The sequence below is a fragment of the Rhipicephalus sanguineus genome, chromosome 7 (assembly GCF_013339695.2).
Source record: "Rhipicephalus sanguineus isolate Rsan-2018 chromosome 7, BIME_Rsan_1.4, whole genome shotgun sequence".
Lineage (NCBI taxonomy): Eukaryota > Metazoa > Arthropoda > Arachnida > Ixodida > Ixodidae > Rhipicephalus > Rhipicephalus sanguineus.
This window is the reverse complement of record NC_051182.1, coordinates 138337923-138360101: the sequence shown is the minus strand read 5'-3', so window position 1 is coordinate 138360101 and position 22179 is coordinate 138337923. Positions and strand designations below refer to the sequence as shown.

At 47.6% G+C, this 22179-nt stretch overlaps 3 protein-coding genes across 4 annotated transcripts in view; 2 read left to right on the top strand and 1 right to left on the bottom strand.

Annotated features, from left to right (window-relative positions):
* Positions 1-537: 537 nt before the first annotated feature.
* LOC119400071 (BTB/POZ domain-containing protein KCTD5) overlaps positions 538-22179 on the top strand; it is a 39586-nt gene continuing 17944 nt past the window's right edge. For both annotated transcript variants that reach the window (XM_037666993.2, XM_037666992.2), the window contains exon 1: positions 538-789. In XM_037666993.2, coding sequence (XP_037522921.1) covers positions 562-789 — 228 coding nt within the window. In that variant the 5' untranslated portion in view covers positions 538-561. The remainder of the gene's footprint in view (positions 790-22179) is intronic.
* LOC119400069 (uncharacterized) lies at positions 16821-18542 on the top strand. Its single transcript, XM_037666991.2, has 3 exons — positions 16821-17406; positions 17491-17698; positions 18065-18542. Exons 1-3 carry the CDS (start codon positions 16939-16941, stop codon positions 18451-18453), a joined length of 1065 nt encoding a protein of 354 aa, XP_037522919.1. The 5' UTR covers positions 16821-16938; the 3' UTR covers positions 18454-18542.
* LOC119400068 (adenylate cyclase, terminal-differentiation specific) lies at positions 18476-21650 on the bottom strand. The gene is made up of 4 exons (XM_037666990.2): positions 21188-21650; positions 20437-20627; positions 19522-19809; positions 18476-18829 (listed from the first exon to the last, which is right to left on the bottom strand). Exons 1-4 carry the CDS (start codon positions 21589-21591, stop codon positions 18540-18542), a joined length of 1173 nt encoding a protein of 390 aa, XP_037522918.1. The 5' UTR covers positions 21592-21650; the 3' UTR covers positions 18476-18539.

Below are 22179 nucleotides of genomic sequence, written 5' to 3'. Positions count from 1 at the left end.
TAATATTTTTTTCTCACTGTACTAAAATAAATCCTAAAAGTACGCACACTGTCCTTGCATGGCGTTGCTACCGCGCTAACGGAGAAAAAGAAAGCAAAAAAAAAAAGCGAAAACGAAACAGCATGGTTTAATCTAAAATTGGGATTCATTAACCATTCATTAAAGATAACTCTTCTTTCTAATTTACACAATAACCTCACACAATATTAGCACCAAGTACGTGTTACTGTAGCGTGAAACTCAGCGCATTGACCTCCACTATCCCCTAGTAGATGTCAGTAAAATTGAGCGTACTGCGGATGGTGCTGAGGAAACAGCAACGCTACATACACCGATTATACGCTGCGCGATACCATGCTTGTACACGACAGACCCTTACAGATTTGCAATCATATAGTAGCACTTGAAAATTTAAGATTGTTGGCCGATACCCCTGAGTGGTAGATGCCAATCATTCCAAAAGCATCATCATCATGAACAACAAACATCGCTGTCGAGCTCGGCGACGTCTGGCGTCGCCGCTGCATTTCGATCGCACATCGGAGAGAGGGGTTCTTCAAGATGGCGGGCCGGGACCTCAACTCCACGGCCGACAACGCCGACGATAACCCATCGGCGACCGAAAACGCGAAGTCCGGCGCATCGGCGAAGCAGTCAAAGAACACACAGTGGGTCAAACTGAACGTCGGCGGCACCTGCTTCCTGACGACGCGCACCACGCTCTGTCGCGATCCCAAATCGTTCCTCTACCGACTCTGCCAAGAGGATCCCGAACTCGATTCTGACAAGGTACTGTGCTCCGTCTTCTTTTAATTACTGTTACATCCTCACATTTTCTCTCTCTTCTTCTAAGTTCTCCCTTTATATATGCACTCCACCAACTTCTCGCCCCTCTAAATTCGGCGCTGTTATTTCGACGTCGAAGTTTAACAAATCGAAACGTGCGTCGCAGCATTAGTTTTTTCGACTAGCTCGCGGTTTTCCCTTCCGAGTTCGTCGGGTTTTCAGACTCTGCAAAACTCGCCTACCTCGTTAACTATTAGACGTCATTAAACTGCGCCAAAAGAAGAGGACGCTGAGTAAGAAACGTACAGAACACCACGATGTTTCTTACTAGTCGTCGTCTTTTCGCGCAGTTTAATAACGTCTGAAAGCGGTGAACTAACTAGCTCGCCAGAACATCGTACTTTGTTAACTAGATTGTCGTTAACGGCGGCGAAACCGACACTAACGCAACGAACGATTTTTTTGTTTCTCGGGATCTCGTGTACTACGAAGTTACGGTGATGCGACTCGCAGTCCTGCCCAACGGCGGTACAGCGCCAATCGAAGCTGCGTGCCTTTAAAAAGCCCACCGTCGATGAGTCGTACCTTCCGGTGGTTTTGTTTATTCTCTGTTCGATTGTTCCCTTGACGATGTATCTCTCTCTCTCTCTTTCTGGTCGCGCCGGAAACGAAAAACAAAAACAAAAAAAAACTCCTTTTCTTCGTGTAGCCGCTCGCTGTATAACGTCGCTTATCGTGCGTCGAAAGCACTCCCGTCGAAAGAGTTTCTAGAAGCGAAACCATCGAAAATTTTGATTTTTCGTAAGCTCTTTTAATGCCCCGCGGAATCACATTCAAGCGTTCCTGTAACGCCAACATTTTCGACGTTACAAAACGTCTGCACTTGCCACACAACTACTAAACACGTTACGCGCACAACGTTCGGGTAACCGTGTAACGATAGTTTCGTCGGTGTTCCCCAACATCACGGGCTTCAATTTCGCAGTGTTCTTGCTAGCTTGCTAGCGTGGGGCCACACGCAGCGGTGGTTTAGTGGTTACGGTGCTCGACTGCTGACCCGAAGGTCGCGGGATCGAATCCCGACCACATAGAGGCGAAATGCTGGAGGCCCGTGCGCTTAGATTAAGGTGCACGTTAAAGCACACCCGATTATCAAAATTTCCGTAGCCCTTCACTACGGCGTCCCTCATAACCATATCGTGGTTTTGGGACGTGAAACCCCCACAATTATATTATTGCAAGTGTGGGGCGGCGCCTTTAGGAACGTACCTGCCTGAGACCCTGCTTTTTTCTTTATTCGTTCATTGTTTTCGCGTATCACGGAATGGGATTTTCGCTATAACGTAGTTATACGGATGCGGGTATATGTATCGAAGCCCCGTATTTACGGTATTGGACAAACGAGATTTGGGTTACGTTTTTCTTAGTGTTTTTACACTCTTTTTCTTATTCCATTTGGCGTTTGCGCCGATCTCCTTGACAGATCGAAAGTGACGGTGACATATTGAACAACAAAAACAAGGATACAAAAAGACATCGCGCGAAGGTCCTTGGAAGATCAGTGCACGCTTTGCAAAAAAAAAAAAAAAGACAAAAAAACGTCGGACTTCTAATGTGTCGCGTTTGATGGACAGTGTCACTAGGATAGTTCGGTGTAATAAGCTCAGAAGCAAAGAGAGAGAGATAGTAAATATGTTCTCGACGAAACAAAAAGCAGACAAACGAAGTGAACAAAACAAAAAGATGTTAAAAGCTGTTAGTACGGGTGTACTAAGTCTTGAGGTGATGCGAATAACCGTTAGTTATAAAAAAAAAAAGTATTCCAAGTTCAAAGACGAGAGAGTGGTTTCTTTTTCGCCTTCACTACCCTTCCTACAGGGGCTGTGACCTCCTCACCACTTATTACTTCACAGAACATATGGACAGGGTCAGCAATAAGCGTCGAGCCTATCACGATGTCGCGCTTTTCCGGCAACACGTGGTTATCTCCGCTTGCAAAGTCTAAAACGCGCAAAAAGAGGTGAAATCAGTTGATCGCGTGCACGATAGTCATGCGAGACGAGGCAGAACGGGCGTGCCGACTGCGTGGCATAGTAGGGTCGGTGGGAGACAATTCGAAACTGATAACCCTCGTATAGGGACCAATAGGGAGCTTACTTCCTCGTGACGTCACGTTAACAGACTGCTGGCGTCACGAATTGCGCAGAAAAGACAGGGAAACGCCTGGAGAGAATAACGCGCTGGTTCATTGTATTTTCAGATTTCGTTTGCGGGCCCATTAAACGCGATGACCGTCCGAAAGTGCGTAGACAAGGGGGTGTAATAATTTTTTTATGTAATCCCTGAAAAATTACACGGGCAAAAAAAAAAAAAATAACTCTAGAACAAGAATGTAGCATTCTGCGAGGGACGGCATGACAAAAAAAAATATGATGGGATCTCGTCTTGTCACAGCGGGCGTGACATCTAGGCGGGAACGTTTGCGACGAGTGTCGCGAAAGCTAGAACAGCAAGAAGAAAACAAAAAAATCCACGGTCTTCATCATGTTACAGTGATTTGAGAGAGCCTGAAAGATGCTTTGTAAGCGCCTTTGAAGCGAGAAAACTTAGTTTTTGTGTCTGTCTAGTCAAGAGAACAATTCAAAGAAATGTGCATACATATCGGAGAATTGCCGCAAATGCTAGATGTCCGTGTACTGTGCGATGTCAGCGCGCGTTAAATAACACCAGCAGATGGTCGAAATTTCCGGAGCCCTCCACTATACGGTGTTGTGCCTCGTGACCATATCCGGGGTTTTTGGCAGGTAAAACTCCAGATATTAGTTTTATTATTGTCGTACAATTGCCGTGTGCTTTGGTAATTGTAATGTAAATGCACAATCTAAGACAATTACCTGTTGGGCTAGTTGGTCGTGCATAACTGGCTGAGACATATTAGCGCTAGGAATAAAACTACAAACCCGAGAAAGAAGGCGCAGACAAGCGCTAACATTTTTCAACAGCACGCATTCGAGGACACCGGTAGTCGTATACAACTTAAGTCTGGAGAGGCTCCGCCCAGATGACATAAGCGCAGTAGCCGATCGCCTCCGCCACAAAAGAAATAGTCCCGCCTATGCACTCGGCTATGTTCTCCGAAGGCGGAGTCGCCGGTTGTCCGGCCGATGACGTCAGTCTCGAGTGCGCGCCCATTAGGTGCAGGCTTGTGTTAATCCGCCTTTGAGGAGGAAATGCCAGCAGACTTCTGAAGTTGTATCCGACTATAGAGATTATGCTTGTCTTCGTCTTCTTGCTTGTGTTTGTCGTCTTATTCCTTGCGCTAATATGTCTCAGCTGGAAATACATAAAGGGAAAAATGTAAAAAAAAAATTACCGTACCTTGCACTGGAGGCGCAATGCTGAAGAGACGGATGAGCTGATGGCCACCTATAGGTAGCCCTAGCTGTTGCTGTTTTGCTAATTCTGGCTATGCCAGGGGCATAGCCAGAATTTTTTTTCTTTCTTCTTTCTTTCTTTCTCTATCTCTCTACTTCGTTCTTTCATTAATTCTCACTCTTTCTCTCCTTTTTCTTTAGTTATCTCTATCTACTGCGCGATCGACTTCTTTCACTTCGTTTTGTGTGTAGCCCACAAGCGCCAAATCATTGTAGGCTCAACGCTTAGTGATGGCATTGTACGCGTGTTTTATGGAGAAATAAGTGGCGAGCAGGAGATGGCGCCTGTAGGAAGGGTGGTCAAGGCGAGAAGGAAACCACTCTCTCGTCTTTGAACTCTGAGTGGTTTAGGGGCCCTTTAAAGGGCCCCTAAACCACTCAGAGTTCAGTTGATCGCGCACGATAGTCATGCAAGACAAGGAAGAACTAAAGTCCCTAGTTTTTTTTTACCTTTTAACAAAGAAGTGAAAAAATCTAGGGACTTTAGGAAGAACGGGTGGGCGACTGCATGACAAAGCAGGATAAGAGACAATTCACAACAGATATGTCTCGTATATGGATCAATCGAGAGTACGTACCCTAATGACGTCACGTGAGCAGTCTGCTTTCGTCACGATTTGTGCAGTAAATGCGGGAAGATGGAATAGCGCGCACGTTCTGTGTATTTTTCATGGGTTGTTTAAGGGCCCTTTAAAACTGTCTACTGTATCGAGGACGGTCGAAAAAAACACGTTATCGGTGGTTAGTGTGATTCATACTTCATACAAAGGCAGCGTTAGACGCTGGATGTTGGAAGTTTGAGAGCAGCGTGAGAGTCGGTCTCATGCGGCGCGTGCGTCATGGTTTCGGAATGTCTCGGATCGTGGCGCCACACTTTCCGACGTCAGTGACGTCACGCAAGTTATCGTCGGTCGCTGGCGGTTAGCGCCTGCCTAGCTTATAGGGTATATTTATATTAGTCAGCAATTTGACATTGAAATATGCTGGTTTAAAAGGTGCGCCGAGGACAATGCCTTATTCGCTTCATTCATTCATTTAAAACGCCCGCCGTTCTAAACTTGCTAACTTGGCGGCTACGGTGTCGCACTGGTAAGCTCGAGGACGGAGGTTCGATTCCCCCGCGGCGGCGACCGCATTTCGATGGAGGTGAAATGGATAAAACGCCCGTGCACTTTGATTTAGCTACATGTTTTGTAGCGTGTTTTTGGAACGAAAGAACACTGAAAACATCTATCTATCTATCTATCTATCTATCTATCTATCTATCTATCTATCTATCTATCTATCTATCTATCTATCTATCTATCTATCTATCTATCTATCTATCTATCTATCTATGTGTGTTAGTGCTTGTGTGACCATATAGTCATGGTCACACAGGCATTTCTCTGATAACGTCACATTCGCTGCCTTTTAGAGCGCAGCTCTTAAGCGTTCGTTCCTGCGGTGAGCGGCGTTACCGTCACCGTCGCCGTCGGTGGCGTAACCGATAGACATGAAAAAATAAAATGAGAAAAAAAAAGCCAGGATCGAAAGGGATTTGCACCCGACCCTTCAGCGTGGCGGTTGAGTATTCTACCAGAGCTACGCTGGTGCTCGAAACTCATTTGCGAATCGCGTTAACCTATGTAATATAGCTCGGCAGAAGAGTAAAATAACAACCAGTCATCACACAATGCTAATTGCGCAACGAGTGTGTGGTTCAATGCTTCCCACCCACTGCAAGTGCTCAGCAATAAATAATTCTTCATCGTCATCAGCCACATGCAGCATCAAAAATGTGCACATACCACCTCACAGATTTGTAGCGGGTACCTCGTTTTTCCGCAGAAAGACGAATAATGGCGTAGTGGATGCTGTTCTACGTCACAAAAATTATGATTTATGGCGTAGTAGATACCTTGCTGAAAGCCAAAACTGCAGACATTTTGGCCTTGCCCCAACACGAAGCTGCGCTCAGAAATCGCATTACGCAGTATCGTAATCGTCGGTGAAATTTTTTTTCTTTTATTTCTTTTCTTAAGCGTGGCGTAAAATAGCATCCTGCCAGGTCGGATGCGTGTATGGCGAACGGAATTCGCCGTCGGTGTCCTCACATTTCCTGTGCGGCCGCGTGGTGTAGGCTTCGCGTTTCGTCGGGAGAACGCGACGAGTCGTCTAGCGCATGCGCGACAGACCGGCCGACTTCCGATTGAAACAGTATGAGAGATGCATTGGAACGTGTAAGGGAAAGCGTTGGCAAATCGGTGACCTGCCATACTCAGTCATCCTGTCTTCGAGCTGTCGATTAACTTACCCAGTAGGGGCGTATACCTAAACTTCTTTTATATATGGGGGGGGGGGGGGGGGTGGAGTTGAATCAACCTTTCTTACGGATGTTCGGCCGTGTATTTTGTATGTATGTATATTGCACATCAAGCCCGTAACCAGGAATACTTTTCGGGGGGGGGGGGGGGGGCACTTGCTGAAAACCATGACTATTTGAGAAGATTACATATTTTCGTTATATACTTCGCCAAAATTTCGGGGGGAAGGGGCTAGCCCCCCCCCCCCCCCCCACTGGCTACGGGCCTGATGCACATGTATATTGGAAAATTTTCGGGGCGGAGGTTGAACCCCCCTGGCTGCGCTATTGGATTCACACTCGATCGTGCCGTGGTCCGGCCGCTACACCGTATGTGGCCTTGTGGTTAACTCACATGGCATGGAGTTATCGCCCCGCAAAGTCTTTGATCCCTGGTTCTAGTCCTTGACCGTGACGATTTTCGCTTCAACCGAGAGTCCTTTTGTCTGAAAAGGCAGTGTGGATTTTTGTTTGGGGCTTTGTCTTCCTTCCTGCGTGGCGGCCAATAACCGGCCTTTTCTTTCTGAAGAGGCCGGGTGGATTTTTGTTTGTGGCTCTGGCCCTTTTCCCGCATGGCGGCCTGTAACCGGCCCGCATGAGGTGAAACGCCTCAACCGCCGGTTATTGGCAGTGGGCACAGCGGTAGTTGTCGCACGCATCCGCTTGCATATGAGTTCATGTGCATATGACTGCAATGATAACCTGCAGTGTTCAGAAATTGCGCTGCCCTCTGCCTCCGTACCGAAACGGCAGAGGGCAGCGCAGGAAAATGTAAAAGGCGGATTGAAACGCAACCACCACCAGCATGGCGGCCGATAACCGGCCCGCACGAGGGGAAACGCCGAAAGTACCGGTTATCGGCCGCTGTGCGGGTGGTTGTTGAGTTCCGATTCGGTGAACACTTCGGGTTGTATTATATGCACAGGAACTCATATGCAAGCGGATGCGTGCGACAACTTCCGCTGCGCTTCCTCCTGCCGGAGCGAGCTTATATTTTTCGCTGGTCGGGGGGGGGGGGGGGATCTGGATCGGGCCGCTCCGTGCCGGATCTTGTTCCTGCCTCGTGGATTCGGCGCATTGCTCGAGATCTGCCAGTGGAATTCATCGTTTTACGGCGGACCGGTTTAGCTTTTCGTTATGCCGGTTTGCGTCACCGAAAACCTTATTAGAGAAAACTTGAAAAGCGCGAAACGACGAAGACGAAACGCATACAACAGGACTGGCGCTTGAACCAAGGTATTGTTGCAGAAAACTTATCAGGAACGGGTATTGAGCCACAGGAAGCGGGCAATCCAAGGCTAATTCCCGATGAGGCTAGTGAGGCGAAGCTCAGGAGAATACTAATTACTACTGACCGAGTCGACCGAATTAAATCTAATTAGCGGTAATTAAGATTAAATTTAATTAAGACTGTCTGATCGAACCAAGCCCATCCGAGATACTTGAGCTTCACGCGACCTAATTGTGCTAATTAAGCCTCCTTGAGATTGAGCCAAGCCGGGACTAGGAGACCAGCAGTTCCGCTGTGACTCAGCCTTGCGCCTCGTTTTTCGCTGCCCACATTTTTCGGACGTCCGCGAGCTGCAATGCTATCATCTCTTGGTATACATACTTTTCACGTGACGTCACAGACTGGTTCTCTGCGCTGGGTACCCCAACGTGGCGGCCACCGTGACCTTTTATCTCATGAAAGTGTGTCAATGTGGGGGAGGACACACAGTGGTTTGGTCCCCGCCTCCTTTTGTGCTCTCCCCGTTCTTCTGTTCGCCAACCGCGCCAAGTGGGAACACAAAAGGAACGCGAGGGGGCACCGGCACTAATCTGATGTCACCGTTTCTTTCTCCGCGCATTAGAGCAAGAGTTTACGCAGCATCTCAACCAGCTAGTACTCCAAGATGGCAACCACGGTGACGTCAATGAAAACTATGTATAGTTGCATAGCCTCAAGTATACACTCTAAGAAAAAAGAGAGTATGCGTGACTCTTTTCGGAGAGTTCTGACTTGCCACGTATACGACTCTCTTTAAATAGTCACGGTGACTCTCTTGGTGGGTCAGGGTCGGCTCGCTCTAGGAGAGTCCCCTGACCCTCTAGGAAGAGTGCAAAGACTCTCATCGGGAGGATCACGTTATCACTCATAGGGAGTCAGACGACTCTTGCCGGTAACGCTCCTAGGGGGGTCAAGGGACCCACACCAAAGCATCAAGCGACTCCACAAGTATTTTAAGCTACTCATTTGATCCTTGCTCTATTTTTGCGCGACTACTGTTGAAAATAGTGGAGTATTCATTTTAAGCAAGTCCAATAATACTTGCCGTTCTGCCCAGCGACTGTAAAAAAAGAATAGTTCAGTTTTATAATTATTTTTAAAAAACTCGTCAAAACAACACATATTTCCAACAAAGTTATATAGAAAGCGCGAAAAGATGGTCTGTGATTTCCAATTAAGAAGTTTGGGTATTCCTCATTTACATGCTTCTATGAGTATAGCCAAATAAATGTGTGACTGTGATGTGCACAGTGTCATATGGTGCTAAATGAACAGCAGAAATCGCCATCATGTTTCCATATTTATTCCTTGTGATTAAGAATAAATCAAAAAGTGGTGACGGCTGGAAGCATCAGACTTGTGGCTTGCTAGGTTGTCGCTCCTGTCCAGCGTGAGCACCATGAAAAACGGTATCTGAAAAGCAGAACGTGATATTATGATGAGAAAATGAAATTGCAGTAAACGTTTGCACAACCTACACAATATAAGTGGTTCACACAGACATAATAAAGGCTAACAACAAAACAACAAAGCACATCCTCCGGCAGCCAGAGGCATGCCGTGAGCGGTTATTGACCGCACGTTTTACAAACGTAACCCATCCTTAAATACTCAGATAAACAGATGCGAGTACTAGGGCCCGAACGACACCCAGCGCGTGCGTACGCCGTCTACGTCGAGATCAGACATGTCATATGCTAGAATTAGCGCACATAACTCCCACAATCACGTACACTCACTCGATTCTGTTATAGCGCCCAACGTCATCGCACTGTATGCAAACCACGAAAACAGCAAACAGAAACGAGGGAAAAGAGTGCACGCCGGCGGCCCGCAACAACGCGCGCCGTCGAAAGTCTAGAGCTTTTTCACTTTCACCGGCGAGGCGTGTCCAACTTTAATGACTACCGCATACTTTCTGGAAGCCACCGTACTATATCTGCACCTCAAACTACCGTCTTTAAGCCAACAAAAACCATTACATATAGTGCGTCTAAGGGTTCTGTACACAGGCTCTTTTTTTTCACGTTCCCACGCGTGGAAGCACGCTGCACACTCAAGGTAGATAGAAATGTTATGATGAAGTAGACTTAAGTGCTTCTCAAAACGACATCTTGCACCTTCAGTAGTGCAGACACGACGTGCGATCAGCAAGAAATGACTCTCGATTATTGTTTGCATCGCTCACTTTATGGGAGCTTGTACAGCAACGCGCATAACGGTGGGAACTCGTTAACTGACAGCTATAGTTGGCCATCCGCAACAGCCCCGCGGGCACAGGCTGCTGTTGGAAATGGCTGGCAGATAACTTCCGCAGAGCTGCTGCAGACGCCCAGCTAAAGCTGTATAATTAGTGCTACGAAAGCAGTACACTCACCGTTAACTGGCGCCCGTTGTCCGTATCCACAGCTCCATGAATATTCCGCCCTCCAAGCGTCACTTCGTGCACGGAGCCGGCGTCAATACCACCGAAGACGCGCAACCAACTCATCCACGCAACGCATTCCAATAGACCAGGAGACTGAGACGACTGAGAGAGGAGAGCGGCGCGCCACCCCGGCGCCAACCCCGTCTGCGTCGCCGAGCAATGCGCCACAACGGCGCCAAAGGGCGAGCGTGCGATATGTATGGCGTATACGGCGGCTCTTCCGTATACCGAAGCCAATCGAAACGCGCTTCAGGAGGGTCCAGTGACTCCTTCCCAAATGCGAACTCTTTTTTTCTGCCTGTACCTTCCAAAAGGGGTCAGATGGACACCCGAGGAGAGTCACGGTTCCATGACCCTCTTTTGACTCTCTTTTTTCTTAGAGTGTAGAGGAGGCTATGATAGTTGTCATTCCGGATGCCTATAGGAGGAGGAACTCATCTTGAGACTCGCGGCGTCCTTGCTGTCCGCTGTGCGTCGCTTCGCGTTCGTGCCATCAAAGCGAAGAAAAAAGGAAAAAAGGATAACGACGCACTTAACTACATGTAACGCCCTAAGTGTCCCGCACGTCGTCGCCACCCGTTTGCAACGCAATGTCGAAGCTGTATAACTATATACGCGCTGACGCGCAGGTGCGAAAAGCAAGAAATGAAAATAACGTACTCTCTTCTCTTTTTCCGGGACTTTCGCTATACGCGTGCACGCTTCGCATAAAGCGGGGAGCACGAGAGGGAGTGATCGCTCAAGCGTGAACACGCTTGCACATCGCAACGCGAGGCGTTCGTTCCGAGTGACTGAGTCGCAGTCAGCCCTGGCGAGCGAGGCTTGGCGACGTGCAGAGTGCCAAGTGTCCGAGACGCGTGCCGGCCGGTTTGTGGCTTGTTTCTCGCGGGTGTACTACGCGATTTTTCTTACGCGCGCAATAAGTTGAGTTGTTCTTTAGCCGGCTGTGCTTCGACCAAGCCCTGCCGGTGAGCCGCAAATGCCGGTGGAGTCCTGGACTGTGGTTACTCCGTCCACTTGCTGCCCAGAAACCTTATGGTCAATAAAGTTTTACTTTCTTCCGTCCTCAGCCGGCATTAAAGCGGTTTGCACGTTGTTTACTGGCGTATACAGGGGTAAGTTGGGGGTTTTCACCCCCACCCCCCCCACCCCCGCCTCCGAAAAAAACTTCTGGCTACGCTACTGCGCTGGATGGTCTTACCGAATGCCTCGGCAACAAAAGCGGGGAGAGGCGTGGTGGCTGTAGTCTAGATACAAGTAGGATGATGATGTGTGCCAGAAACTGTGATGATGATCAGGAAAGACGCCATCAAGTTAAAGGGACACTAAAGAGCAACACGATTTTTCTCATATTAGTAAACTACTCTTTCAGATACCAAAAACACCACCCTCTGCCTGTTGGCGTGTTCCACACTCGCCGCCATGGCTGCGATCGGCGCTGACTAACACTCCTAGGTTTAAATGCGCGTATCCCATAAAGTGGATGGGAGGATGACCGCCGCCGTAGCTCAGTGGTAGAGCATCGGACGCATTATTCAAAGGTCGCAGGTTCGGTCCCTGCCTGCAGCAAGTTATCTTTTCGTCCACTTTACTTTCTTCACACTTGTATCCTAATTACTACAAATAACATCCCCTATACTTTCCTTGGCATTATTATCTGTTAGTTCTCATTAATATTTATTCTGAACCCAGTCATGCTCTGTTTTTGCATACATAGAATGAAATCTCAGGCTAGAAATATACCGCAAATTCGTTTTCTGTTATGTCTGTGTTGAGCAAAGAAAATTATACTTTTGACGTGGGTCGCGGGAAGCGGCACGTCGAACGACTCGTCGAACCTGGTAGTACTTCAGCAAAGTGATCATATGCAACAGTGCGTTGCAAAATGAATTGAAGACATATTTATCATGCAGGAGGTTCAATTCATCCAAAGCGCAACGTATCTTGCTCTTTCTTAACCCCTAGTCGATACAAATAGCAAGAACAAGTGGTGCACACAATTGTGTACGTAGCGTCTCTGAGGGTCAAAACCGCGCGGTACGAGTCGCCGTGCCACGTGAAACCTCTTAACACAGAAGCAAACACTCACCGATGGCGCCTGTAGCGTGTGACACACCGTTGATCGCTGTAACCCGAGCTCGATGGTCAAGTCTTCGACGTCCGTTATTTATATATACGTGACTCATCGTGCATTCCATGTCTATCGCAAGTGGTGCTCGCTAACGTGCGAGACTTGTGGAAGAGCACTCGCGTCGCGCATGCGCCGTTCGATTAGACGAGATATAGGACAACATTGCCGGCATTTTTCAGAGCGGTATAGACGCGTCTCGCGCCGAAGGATGACTTGATTTAAAACAGCGATAATCTGGGTGAAAAAAAAAAAAAAAAAACAGTCATCGGCAAAGCGCCAAATGATTTGTGTGTGACAACACTGCTGTTGTAGTGGTGACGCTCTGCTCAATCGAAGTAGTCTGTATGCTAGATCCACACACTGTCGATGTGACAGAGTATTCTTGAAAACATTGCTGGGTCCCAGTAGACGCCCGTGAAAATCAGTGACGTCATGGCGAGTTCTGACGGGAACCTTTTGGCCAACGTTTATATAGAACTTGTTCTAGAAAGTGGTTCTAGGAACGTTGCTCAAGGCGAAGCCGACCGTAGCTTCTTCCTTGCGCGTCTTCTTGCGGGCGGAGCAGTTCTTTTGGCATTGTGAAAGGCTGATCTACTAATACACATCAGATATCTTTTTTTTTTCTTTAGTGTCTTATGCAAAGAACTAAAAGCACTTTTGGCCGCAATCCGAGATTGGCGTACCGACGACTCGTCGCGTCTGTGCTGTATGGGCCGCCTCGGCATCGCCTCTATGTAGCCCGAGGAGGGGTGGAGAGGGGAGGGGGGGGAAGGTGGTTGGTAGTTGCTGCATAGATGGGCGTGGAAATGCGAGGTCTTTTTAATCAGCATCCGCTTCCCGTGGCTCGCGCGTGTCTGAGCGGCGGCTCTTTTTTTGCAGCTGATCACGTGGTGCGTCGTTTTTTTTTTTTGCTTCGCTGCACATAGACGTGAAGTCACGCCACTCACATAGTGTATTTCCTCTTGGTAGGTGCCGTTGGGCAATGCCGTCCATCCTACATAAAAAAATTTTTGGTAAGGGTGGCGACATCTGGAACATTTTGTCCGCCATTCGTCGCCATATTTCCGGCCGCCATTTTGTTTCCCAAGTAGACTATGATTTGCTGCCTATTACTACACATTGGCATGTCCCAATGTTAATTATTCAATTCCCTTATGATGGACTACATTTATCACTCATTGATAGCCTTCTTAGTGCTTGTAACATAAAGTTTCTAGGGAAAAAAATGTCGGCAGTGTGCACTAGTGGTGCAAGGCCAAACTAACAGTGCGGCTTGTGGCCGACCTAGATTATTAGCAAGGTCTTAATTAGCACGGTCTTGATTATGAAGGTCCTAATTAGCAAGGTCTTAATTAACACGATCCTAATTACCATATTCTTAATTAGCAAGACCCTCCCTCCCTGTATTTCTGTCTGTTTCTTTCTATTTCTTCCTCCTCCATTCTCTCTCCTGTTTTGTTTCTCTCCTTTCTCTTTCGTTTATCTGTTCTGTGCTTCTCTATTGTTTTCAAAACGCACGCACATTGAAGAAATGCCTACATTGCACATCCATTGTGTCAACCTCAATGAATGTGCTGGCCACAGGCCTTAATATGCGCCAGATTACTAGGCGATACAGAAAAATGTACTGTAATTATCCTCATTTCTCGAATTTACATCGCTGAATATACATCATTGTTGATGATTAGGATGATGAATTATAGCTCAGCCCTTTCTAATGGGCTGACAGCTTTCACTTACCCCCTTGTTACACAACTCATATGGTGTGAAGCCTGGTGTGATTTTACACGATTTTACACGCCACTCAGTATAACATCTGTTAGTGCGACCCCTTTCCCTACGTGACTCCGTTACAGAGCTTTTCTGAACTAGTTTCAAGCACTGGCACGGCTGTTTGGTAGGATACTTGACTGGCACACAGACTACCTCGTTTTGATTCTGGCCCAAACCCTCATTTTTATTCTTTGCATTTATTGGGATTTCTCGCGCGCGGACAACGCTACCGACGCCACATTTCCTGCAAGGTGGGCTGTTTAACGCTATTGCGTTAATGTGTGATGTCCGAATCCCTGCACAAGTGACAGCACTCAATGGTCAACAGAACCATGTCTCGAAAACGGTGATTTTTCCTTATTATCATTCATGAATCTGAAAGCAGTTGCAGAGCTGGAATGATAGACACGGAGTTATTATTGCTGAAAGTTGAAACATTCGTTAATTACTTATACTTTCTGAGTTTTGTAATTCAGATGTTGCAGACGTGAAATTGTTTTGTAGCGTCCTTGTCATATTATTTCCATAAGGTGAAAGCTAGTCTTGTGCGCCGGTCGTATGTTCACCCTTGCATTGTTTGCTATATTATGGTTGATCACATTTACGTCATGTGCAAGCAGGTTGTGTAAATTCGGTCAATTCAAGTGAATTTTTGTTTTATATAGCTTTCAATGTAGATATGTATGAAATTATATATTTATAATTTTGTATACTTTGTTCATACGCACGTTTATGGTGATATGCACGTTTATGGTTACTTGATTTTCCTTATTGGAGTGACTGCATGATGACGTCACAGATTTTGATGATCTATGGCGTCATGAAGACATCATCACATGATGATGATTTTTTGCTTCACTCGTGTTGATGCCAATGCCAGCGGACGGTTCCAACGGTCAGTTTTCGCGTTTGATGAGGCATCTAAGGCTTTTGCCTTAAGGGGGGACGCGCCTTTCGTATCGCGAAAAATGGCATAAAATCGGTTTTTTTGAAAATCGCATTTTCAGTTTCTGTAGACCCTTTTCTATCAGATTCCAAAATATCTTCACCAAAAACCACGTAGAAGTGCTTTAAAAAATTTGTTACGCCTGCCACGGTGGCGAAAGTTATTGCGGAAATCGCAAAAAAACACTGATTTTCAAAAAATAATAGCTCCGCAACGGCGCCACCGTTCGCCGATATTTTGGTCTTGTCGGAACGAGCATTCCTCCGTCTTCGAATTCCCCGCCTCAGCTGGCTCCTCCCTTCGAAAACAAGCGCACAAAAAGCAAATGTCCGAAGGTCGTTTCGAGGCCTCCGATTGGCCGCGTCCGCCATGTTGCCCCAGCGCGCCTCGCCATTGGTCCGATGCGCGCTTCGGGGGATCGTCGGCTGCTGCCATGGCTGCTGCTTGCGCTTCGCGAGGTCACGGCTGTCGAAAGTCGCGGTCTTTATGACGCGTTCGCACTCGTTATGTGTTCACGGCTCGAAGTCAACGATCACGTAGAACTTAACTACGTTTTAGTTAGGAGCTGCAAGCGGAAGCCCGATCAGATTACGATGGCACGCCGCGCTCGTAGCGAACGTCGTAAGCGCGCGTCTCGGTCCGACCCTTTAGTTTACTCGTCGGATCAGCGGTTGGAGGTTCTGCTATCAACACTTCGTACGTAGTGACGAAGATAATCGCGGGACGACTCCTTGTACTCGCGACCACGCATTACGTACTTTGAAACAAACATCGGGCACCGCGGCCGGCGCGTCTACTGCTCGGAGTCGTCGCTAGGCCTAACTCCGCTCACGGCGCCGGCGTGCGAGGCGAACCTCGAACTTTGCGGGCAAGAACAACGCGTTAGAGGAACCGCGGCAGTGTGCTTCTTCGTAAGCAACGCAGCGCATCGCCCGCCGGCTCTTCGGAACCACGGATGGTAATTTTACGCATCGGCAGCGGACCCCACAGCCAAGCTCGTCGCGCAGCGGCCGCGCGTCGGCGTCCCGAAATGCGAGACCAAACACGTTGCGCGCCGATTTTTCGTCGCCGCACCTAGGGATATTGCGCATCGTCATCGAATGCCGCGACCCAGAACATCGCGTGCAGATTTCCCGGACTCCGCGGTCGAGCACTTCGAGGTGAAATAAAGCACTGTTGATGCAATTTAGGTGCGCTTGGAGCCGTGCGTGGTATCGCCGCAAGCTCTCATGAATCATCTGAAAAAAAAAATAAAAGCCTCGCAGATAACCGTGTTCGCCGCAACCGGGTGAATTGTGAAGTGCATTACAAGCGAGTAATAGCTACGCGGCTCAGCGGACCGGCGTGCCAGCGGACGAAGGGAGAGGGCAGCGGAGCGCAAGACGAAAAGAAGAGTAATAGCTAAGCGTCGCCTCTCTCGTTTCAGCGGATTGCATTGCTGCGCCATCTGTTGAACAAGGTTGAAGTTACTCCCGATCGAGCAGAGTAGAGTGCCTCGATGCGCTCGTGCGCGCATCGAGGCACTCTAGAGCAGAGCCTTTGCTGCGTCACCTGCCGAATAAAATTGAAGTTACTGCGAAAAGAATATTACGAAAGGGATTTTTTATAACATCGCATGTGTTAAGTAGAAACACATTTTCGTTTTTGTTACATAGCTTGATGTTTGCAGTGGTTAGAATGCATGACGGACTGTTCTACGTTCGAATAAAACAGTCGGCGCTGAAAGGTTGCAGGTGAAGCCAAGCCAAGCAATCAAGTGTGTGTTTTTAGTGGCATCGTTGTTGCAGTGTGTTTTGCTAGTTTTGCTCTTCGTTGCCGTTAGCGCTATGCCGCGAAGCATACTGCAAGACCATTTGCTTCTCTCTGAGCTAAAATGGTCAGAGATAGAAGATCTCTTAGCACTAGAGGTGTTAGGCGAGACTCGCCGTGACCCACTCTCCTTCCGTGGCCTGCTAAACATCGACGCCATGGACAACGGCATGTTCAGGACATGTTTTCGTTTTGAGAAAGAGGACGTACCGAAGCTGCGAGTAGCCTTGCGCATTCCGGAAACGGTTATGACTGCTCAAAGAGTGCCGATCCCTGGAGACGAAGCCCTCTGCATTACGCTTCGGCGGCTGGCATACCCAAACCGACTAAAGGACCTTGAGAACTTCTTCGGCCGACATAGTTCGACGATATCGTCCTTGACGATAGAGGTGCTGAGGCACATTGATGAGAAATTCTTCCACCTGCTGGACGATGTGAATAACCACAGCTGGCTGACCATCGACATGCTGGAGAATTTCTCGAAGGTAAGAAGCAATGACAGCGGAATGGAAGCTGTGCAAATTGGAGATTGTGGTATACCTGTTGACATTTCTTTGTTTGTTTTTCAGGCCATTTACGCTAAAGGAGCCCCACTTACCAACTGCTGGGGCTTCATTGATGGCACTGCGCGTGCTATATGCCGACCAACCAGGCAGCAGCAGCTGTACTTTAGCGGGCACAAAAGATTTCATGCCCTGAAGTATCAGTCAATAATGTGCCCGAATGGCATCATTTGCCAATTGGATGGATGTTATCCAGGCAGCAAGCACGATGCTGGTGAGTAAAGGGTAGTTCATATACCTGGAAGTTACATTTCCCTCCAAGTAGCCATGGGACTGTCATGTACACCAAGTATCAAACAAAATAGGTCAAATTCCTAGTATTCTGTATTCTTTGGTGTTCCCTTTGCGGACTTCTCTGTTTTAAATTCTATATATAGCTTTACTGCTTCCTCCCTGCTGAGCATCCATCATGTAAGATGAAAAAAATTAAATTTAGTTAAATAAGGAGACGCATTGAAAGCCTGCTAGGGCATCTCGCCTATTCTGTTGCTACTTTTATATTCTGTAGCACACCTGCACCCAATGTTTGATCAGCAGGCGCAGTGGTGCTAACGCAGTATCTCATTTCAATTTTTTTCAGGCAACTTTGGCAACAGCCAGGCATACACAAAGCTGGAAAAGCTCGTGCAGGGACACCACTACTGCCTCTACGGGGACCCTGCTTACCCAATGCGGCCACTACTGTTGAAACCTTACGGCGGTGCATCTTTGACACCGGAGCAATGCGCGTTTAACAAGGCAATGAGCAGCGTGAGGCAGGCCGTGGAATGGGGCTTCGGAAAAATTTCTGGACTCTTTGCCTTTGTAGATTTCAAAAAAAACCAGAAGATCTTCCGCCAGAATGTTGCAAGGATGTACAAAGCGAGTGCATTGCTGGCAAACTGCCATACTTGCCTGTATGGTGCACAGGTCTCGCAATACTTTGACCTGCAACCACCATCCTTGGAAGTGTACCTGAATGCCCGTTAACTTTAGTGACAGCTTGCAATGTGGCACTGGTGAATACCTTTGCTTATTAAAAGAATAAAGTGTGCAACAAACCACTTTTTTATTATTCACCTATTTCCAGACATTCTTGTTGATAGGTCTGTCACCTCTTGGCTGAGTTTGTCAAACATCTGTTCCACACGCTTAATAAAGTCCAGCTGTTCCTGCTGGCGACTTGTCACCTCATGTTCGTGCTTTCTTTCGGCAAGCGCCAGCTTGCGCTCCTCCAGAGCTAGCCGTCTCTCTTCAATGTCCAATTTTCTGGCTTCGACTTGAAGTTCCTTTTGTCGGAGCTCGAATTCATGCGTTTGACGCATAGTCAACAACTGTAAGCCCATGCTTTGGAGGCCTCTGATTCCTGGAAATTTTGGGAAATCAGGCCATTCAGTTAGTCGGTTCACATACGCATATCACGTGTCATAGAAAGCTCACTTGATGAACTCGTAACACAAACACAAGCCTTCAACTCTATGCTATCACACATCATTTAGTGATGACCTATTTTATGCTTCAGCAGGGTGATCCTCGAAGACTGATAACATCGCAGCCGTTGCTTGGATCCTGACATTTAGTGTAATAACAAAATAAGAACTGTTCTGGTACTGCTATTTACAAGTGTTCAATGTAAAGAGAGGTTCAAAATTTCCAAGTTGTCGTATGCTAACCTTATCCAAAACTCCCACTTATTCGTGGTAAAGAAAGCAATCATTCTTTTCACCTTCCTTGTACATACATATGGTAAAGCATGGCCATGACTCGCATCACAGTCTTGTCCTAAGTTACTTTTGAGAGGTGTGACACTTGTCCACAGCTCGGCAAACTCACTCAGACTCAGATCGGCCCGCGAGTGTGAGTGAGTCCGGGTGAGTAATATTTTAGTGAGTCTGAGTGAGTCCAGTTGAAGAAAATATTGGTGAGTGAGTCCGAGTAAGCCCAAAGCAGCCCAATGTACTAGACTCTACAGGGACATCACGTTGCCCATTTGTACTGCTCCTTGTGGCAATATTGCACCATGTTCCAACGTGGCATAAAGAGTCCTTCAAGATTTACCTCTACTCGCCGTCACAGGAACTCGTTGCCTAGCTGCAGGCGGCGGTTGTGGCTGCCGCTGCAGCTGCAGCTGCTCTTGTTGCTGCTGCTGCTGCTGTTGTTGTTGCTGCTGTTGTTGTTGCTGCTGCTGTTGTTGTTGCTGCTGCTGCTGTTGTTGTTGTCGTTGCTGATGCTGCTGCTGGTGTTGCTGTTCTTCCTCCTCCTCGTGGCACTGCTCTCCAGTGAGTTCAACAGCAGCGGGACTGCACGGCGCGGTCATTGAGAGCAGGAGTTGTGTAGCTTGTTGTCCTGATTGTAATGCATAATGGAAAACAGGGAGATGTCAGATAATAGCACACTAGCACATTCCATTACAACTCTGGCACATTGGGAACCCACCAGTAGAGAATAACTTTCTTGTATTACAATGTTACAAAGCCATCAAAAAATGCTAACTGATGTAATGAAATAATATTGTGAGCTCACATGTTAATCACACTTTGATAGTTTACTTTGCATGTTATTGGTAATGTGAAATAGTAAAACAAATTTGTTGACTTTTACTCAAAACCACAAATGAACTTTTCGCACTGTTGTTGTAATGCAACTTCATGCATTGACAACATCATTAATGAGTTACCTCGATACATGATAATGCACCTGCTGCTCGGGATCACTGCAAATTATTGCTTTTCATTGCTATCACTATAGGAACCAATAGAGTCGGCAGGCAGGGCAGAAAGAGTGCTTCATTTCCTTTTCGGCTGTTGCAGATGTGCAAGCACGTTAACACAATGCGAGATACTTCAAGTGTCGTTTTTATTCCCGCATGCCACATTTAAAATCACAGGCGCAAGAAATTGCATACACATGACTATGATCGTAGAACCAATTTATCAATTTCAGAGAGATGTGAGGCTTTACTGCTGCACTCACCTTGATCTTCATCTGCACGAACTTGTTCTGGCGGCGTCGCCAGACAGGACGCAGCAGCGTGACTTCTTTTGCGGCCACAGCTGTTTGAACTTCTAGGTGCTACTCTGGGCACGTAATTTATCGACCTTATATAATCAGAGAGGTCCTGTAATATTTGCTCCTTCTCTGCATATTGTTCCTCCGTTCCCGACCTGCAAAGAGAAATGCGTGCATGTTACAGCAGGCTTGCTGCTCTCTAAAACACGTCTCTAACCCCCGTATTCAGAAACGCTCCTTCACTTGAACTTCACTTGCCACCGCCTTCAACGCGTTTCGAACGCGCTGCCTTTAGGCTGTGCCAAGGCAGCACGAACGCGCTTCGAACGCGCTGCCCAAGGCGGTGGCAAGTCAAGTTCAAGTCGAGGAGCGTTTCTGAATACAGGGTAAATACCCGCTCACTCTAGCGGCACGGCGATGGCTCTCAAAAACGATGCCGAATCGGGACGAATACATTGCTGTAGAAGCTTAAGGACATGAATCTAAAGCAAGTGGAAGCATCGATTCGGAGCTTACAAGCTACAGAGCGCACGGCGGCCACTTGATAGATTCGAGGTGGACGACAACAGTTTGCTTTTCACAGTGCGACTATGTTTGTCGGAGACGCGAACGGCTTAAAGCGTCGCCGGCGAAGCTTAACGCGCACCGCGTTGGACAGCTCTCGCGCGGAATTAAATGCTATCTGCGCGGACAATACATAAAAAGTGGTACTTACTTTCTTAAGTTTTTTGTATCTTCTTGCCTCCAGTAACCGATTAAAAGATCGACACGGTCCTTCAGGCTTCTTAGCGTGAGCTCCCGGCCAAGCACACCTTTCAAGTTTTCGATCACATGAATCCACTGCAAGTCGTCGTTAAATGGCTTGCTCGCTGCCACTTCTCTTAAAATGGCTAGGTCTTCTTCGGTAGTGAAACAGCGCCGGGGCCTTTTCGCCTGCAGCCGAACCTGCGCCGCGCTTGGAGGTGCCGCCGAAGACATGCCGCCGCCGCTTGTGTTGGGGGCTGCCATCTTGAAAACGCTCGTCCGCTCGTCCGCTGGGCGCACTTCGCTGAGGAGACGAAATGAGCGGGTGAGCGACTCTCTCCGTAAAAACGCTCGCTGCCCCGGCGTGCCGCGCATGCGCAGTTGGCATCTCCGCTCGTGCGCTGGGCCCGCTGGCCCGCTGAGGCGCTTAGCTATTACTCTCTACAGTCGAGGTTTACAAGTGAGCTTGAGTGAAGCAGGGAGATGAATTTACATCTGCCCAATTCGCGTCTTGAATAAACAGCTAAGGAATTTCTATTCCCCCAATGTTTTGGCCGTAATTGCCTGTTATTTAGGAGGAAGGGATAGGCTGTCATGATGAGAGCCACTCTTAGTATCCTATAAAAATTATTCAATGATCAATTGCAATAAAGACTTAGTGATAGCACGAATACAAGAAAGCTGGCAAAGCACCACAGCATATGGCCTAATCACATTACAATATAACGGGCAGCCGAGAAAAATTCTCTGCGCTTGAAAAAGGCTAAGAATCGATCACTAGAGAAGATGGAAAGGCGGCAAAGAAAGATAGTGCCAAAGGACACCTCCAGTTATGCTGCAGGATCATTTTAGAACTACGTATTTGGGGGGACTTTTTGGCACACAACAATAATCGTTGCCTATCTCGCATGCTTTCATTGCATTTTCGCCACACACCCTGAACTTCCTGCCAGGTGCAGCGTG

Excerpts from the sequence above, each read along its gene's own strand:
- LOC119400069 (XM_037666991.2), top strand. The coding sequence starts at position 16,939 with ATGCCGCGAAGCATACTGCAAGACCATTTGCTTCTCTCTGAGCTAAAA. Across the intron at positions 17,407-17,490 it reads TGCTGGAGAATTTCTCGAAG|GCCATTTACGCTAAAGGAGC; the intron begins GTAAGAAGCAAT and ends TTTGTTTTTCAG. Across the intron at positions 17,699-18,064 it reads AGGCAGCAAGCACGATGCTG|GCAACTTTGGCAACAGCCAG; the intron begins GTGAGTAAAGGG and ends AATTTTTTTCAG.
- LOC119400068 (XM_037666990.2), bottom strand. The coding sequence starts at position 21,591 with ATGCGCGGCACGCCGGGGCAGCGAGCGTTTTTACGGAGAGAGTCGCTC. Across the intron at positions 20,628-21,187 it reads GATACAAAAAACTTAAGAAA|GTCGGGAACGGAGGAACAAT; the intron begins GTAAGTACCACT and ends TTCTCTTTGCAG. Across the intron at positions 19,810-20,436 it reads TCGTGCAGATGAAGATCAAG|GACAACAAGCTACACAACTC; the intron begins GTGAGTGCAGCA and ends CATTACAATCAG.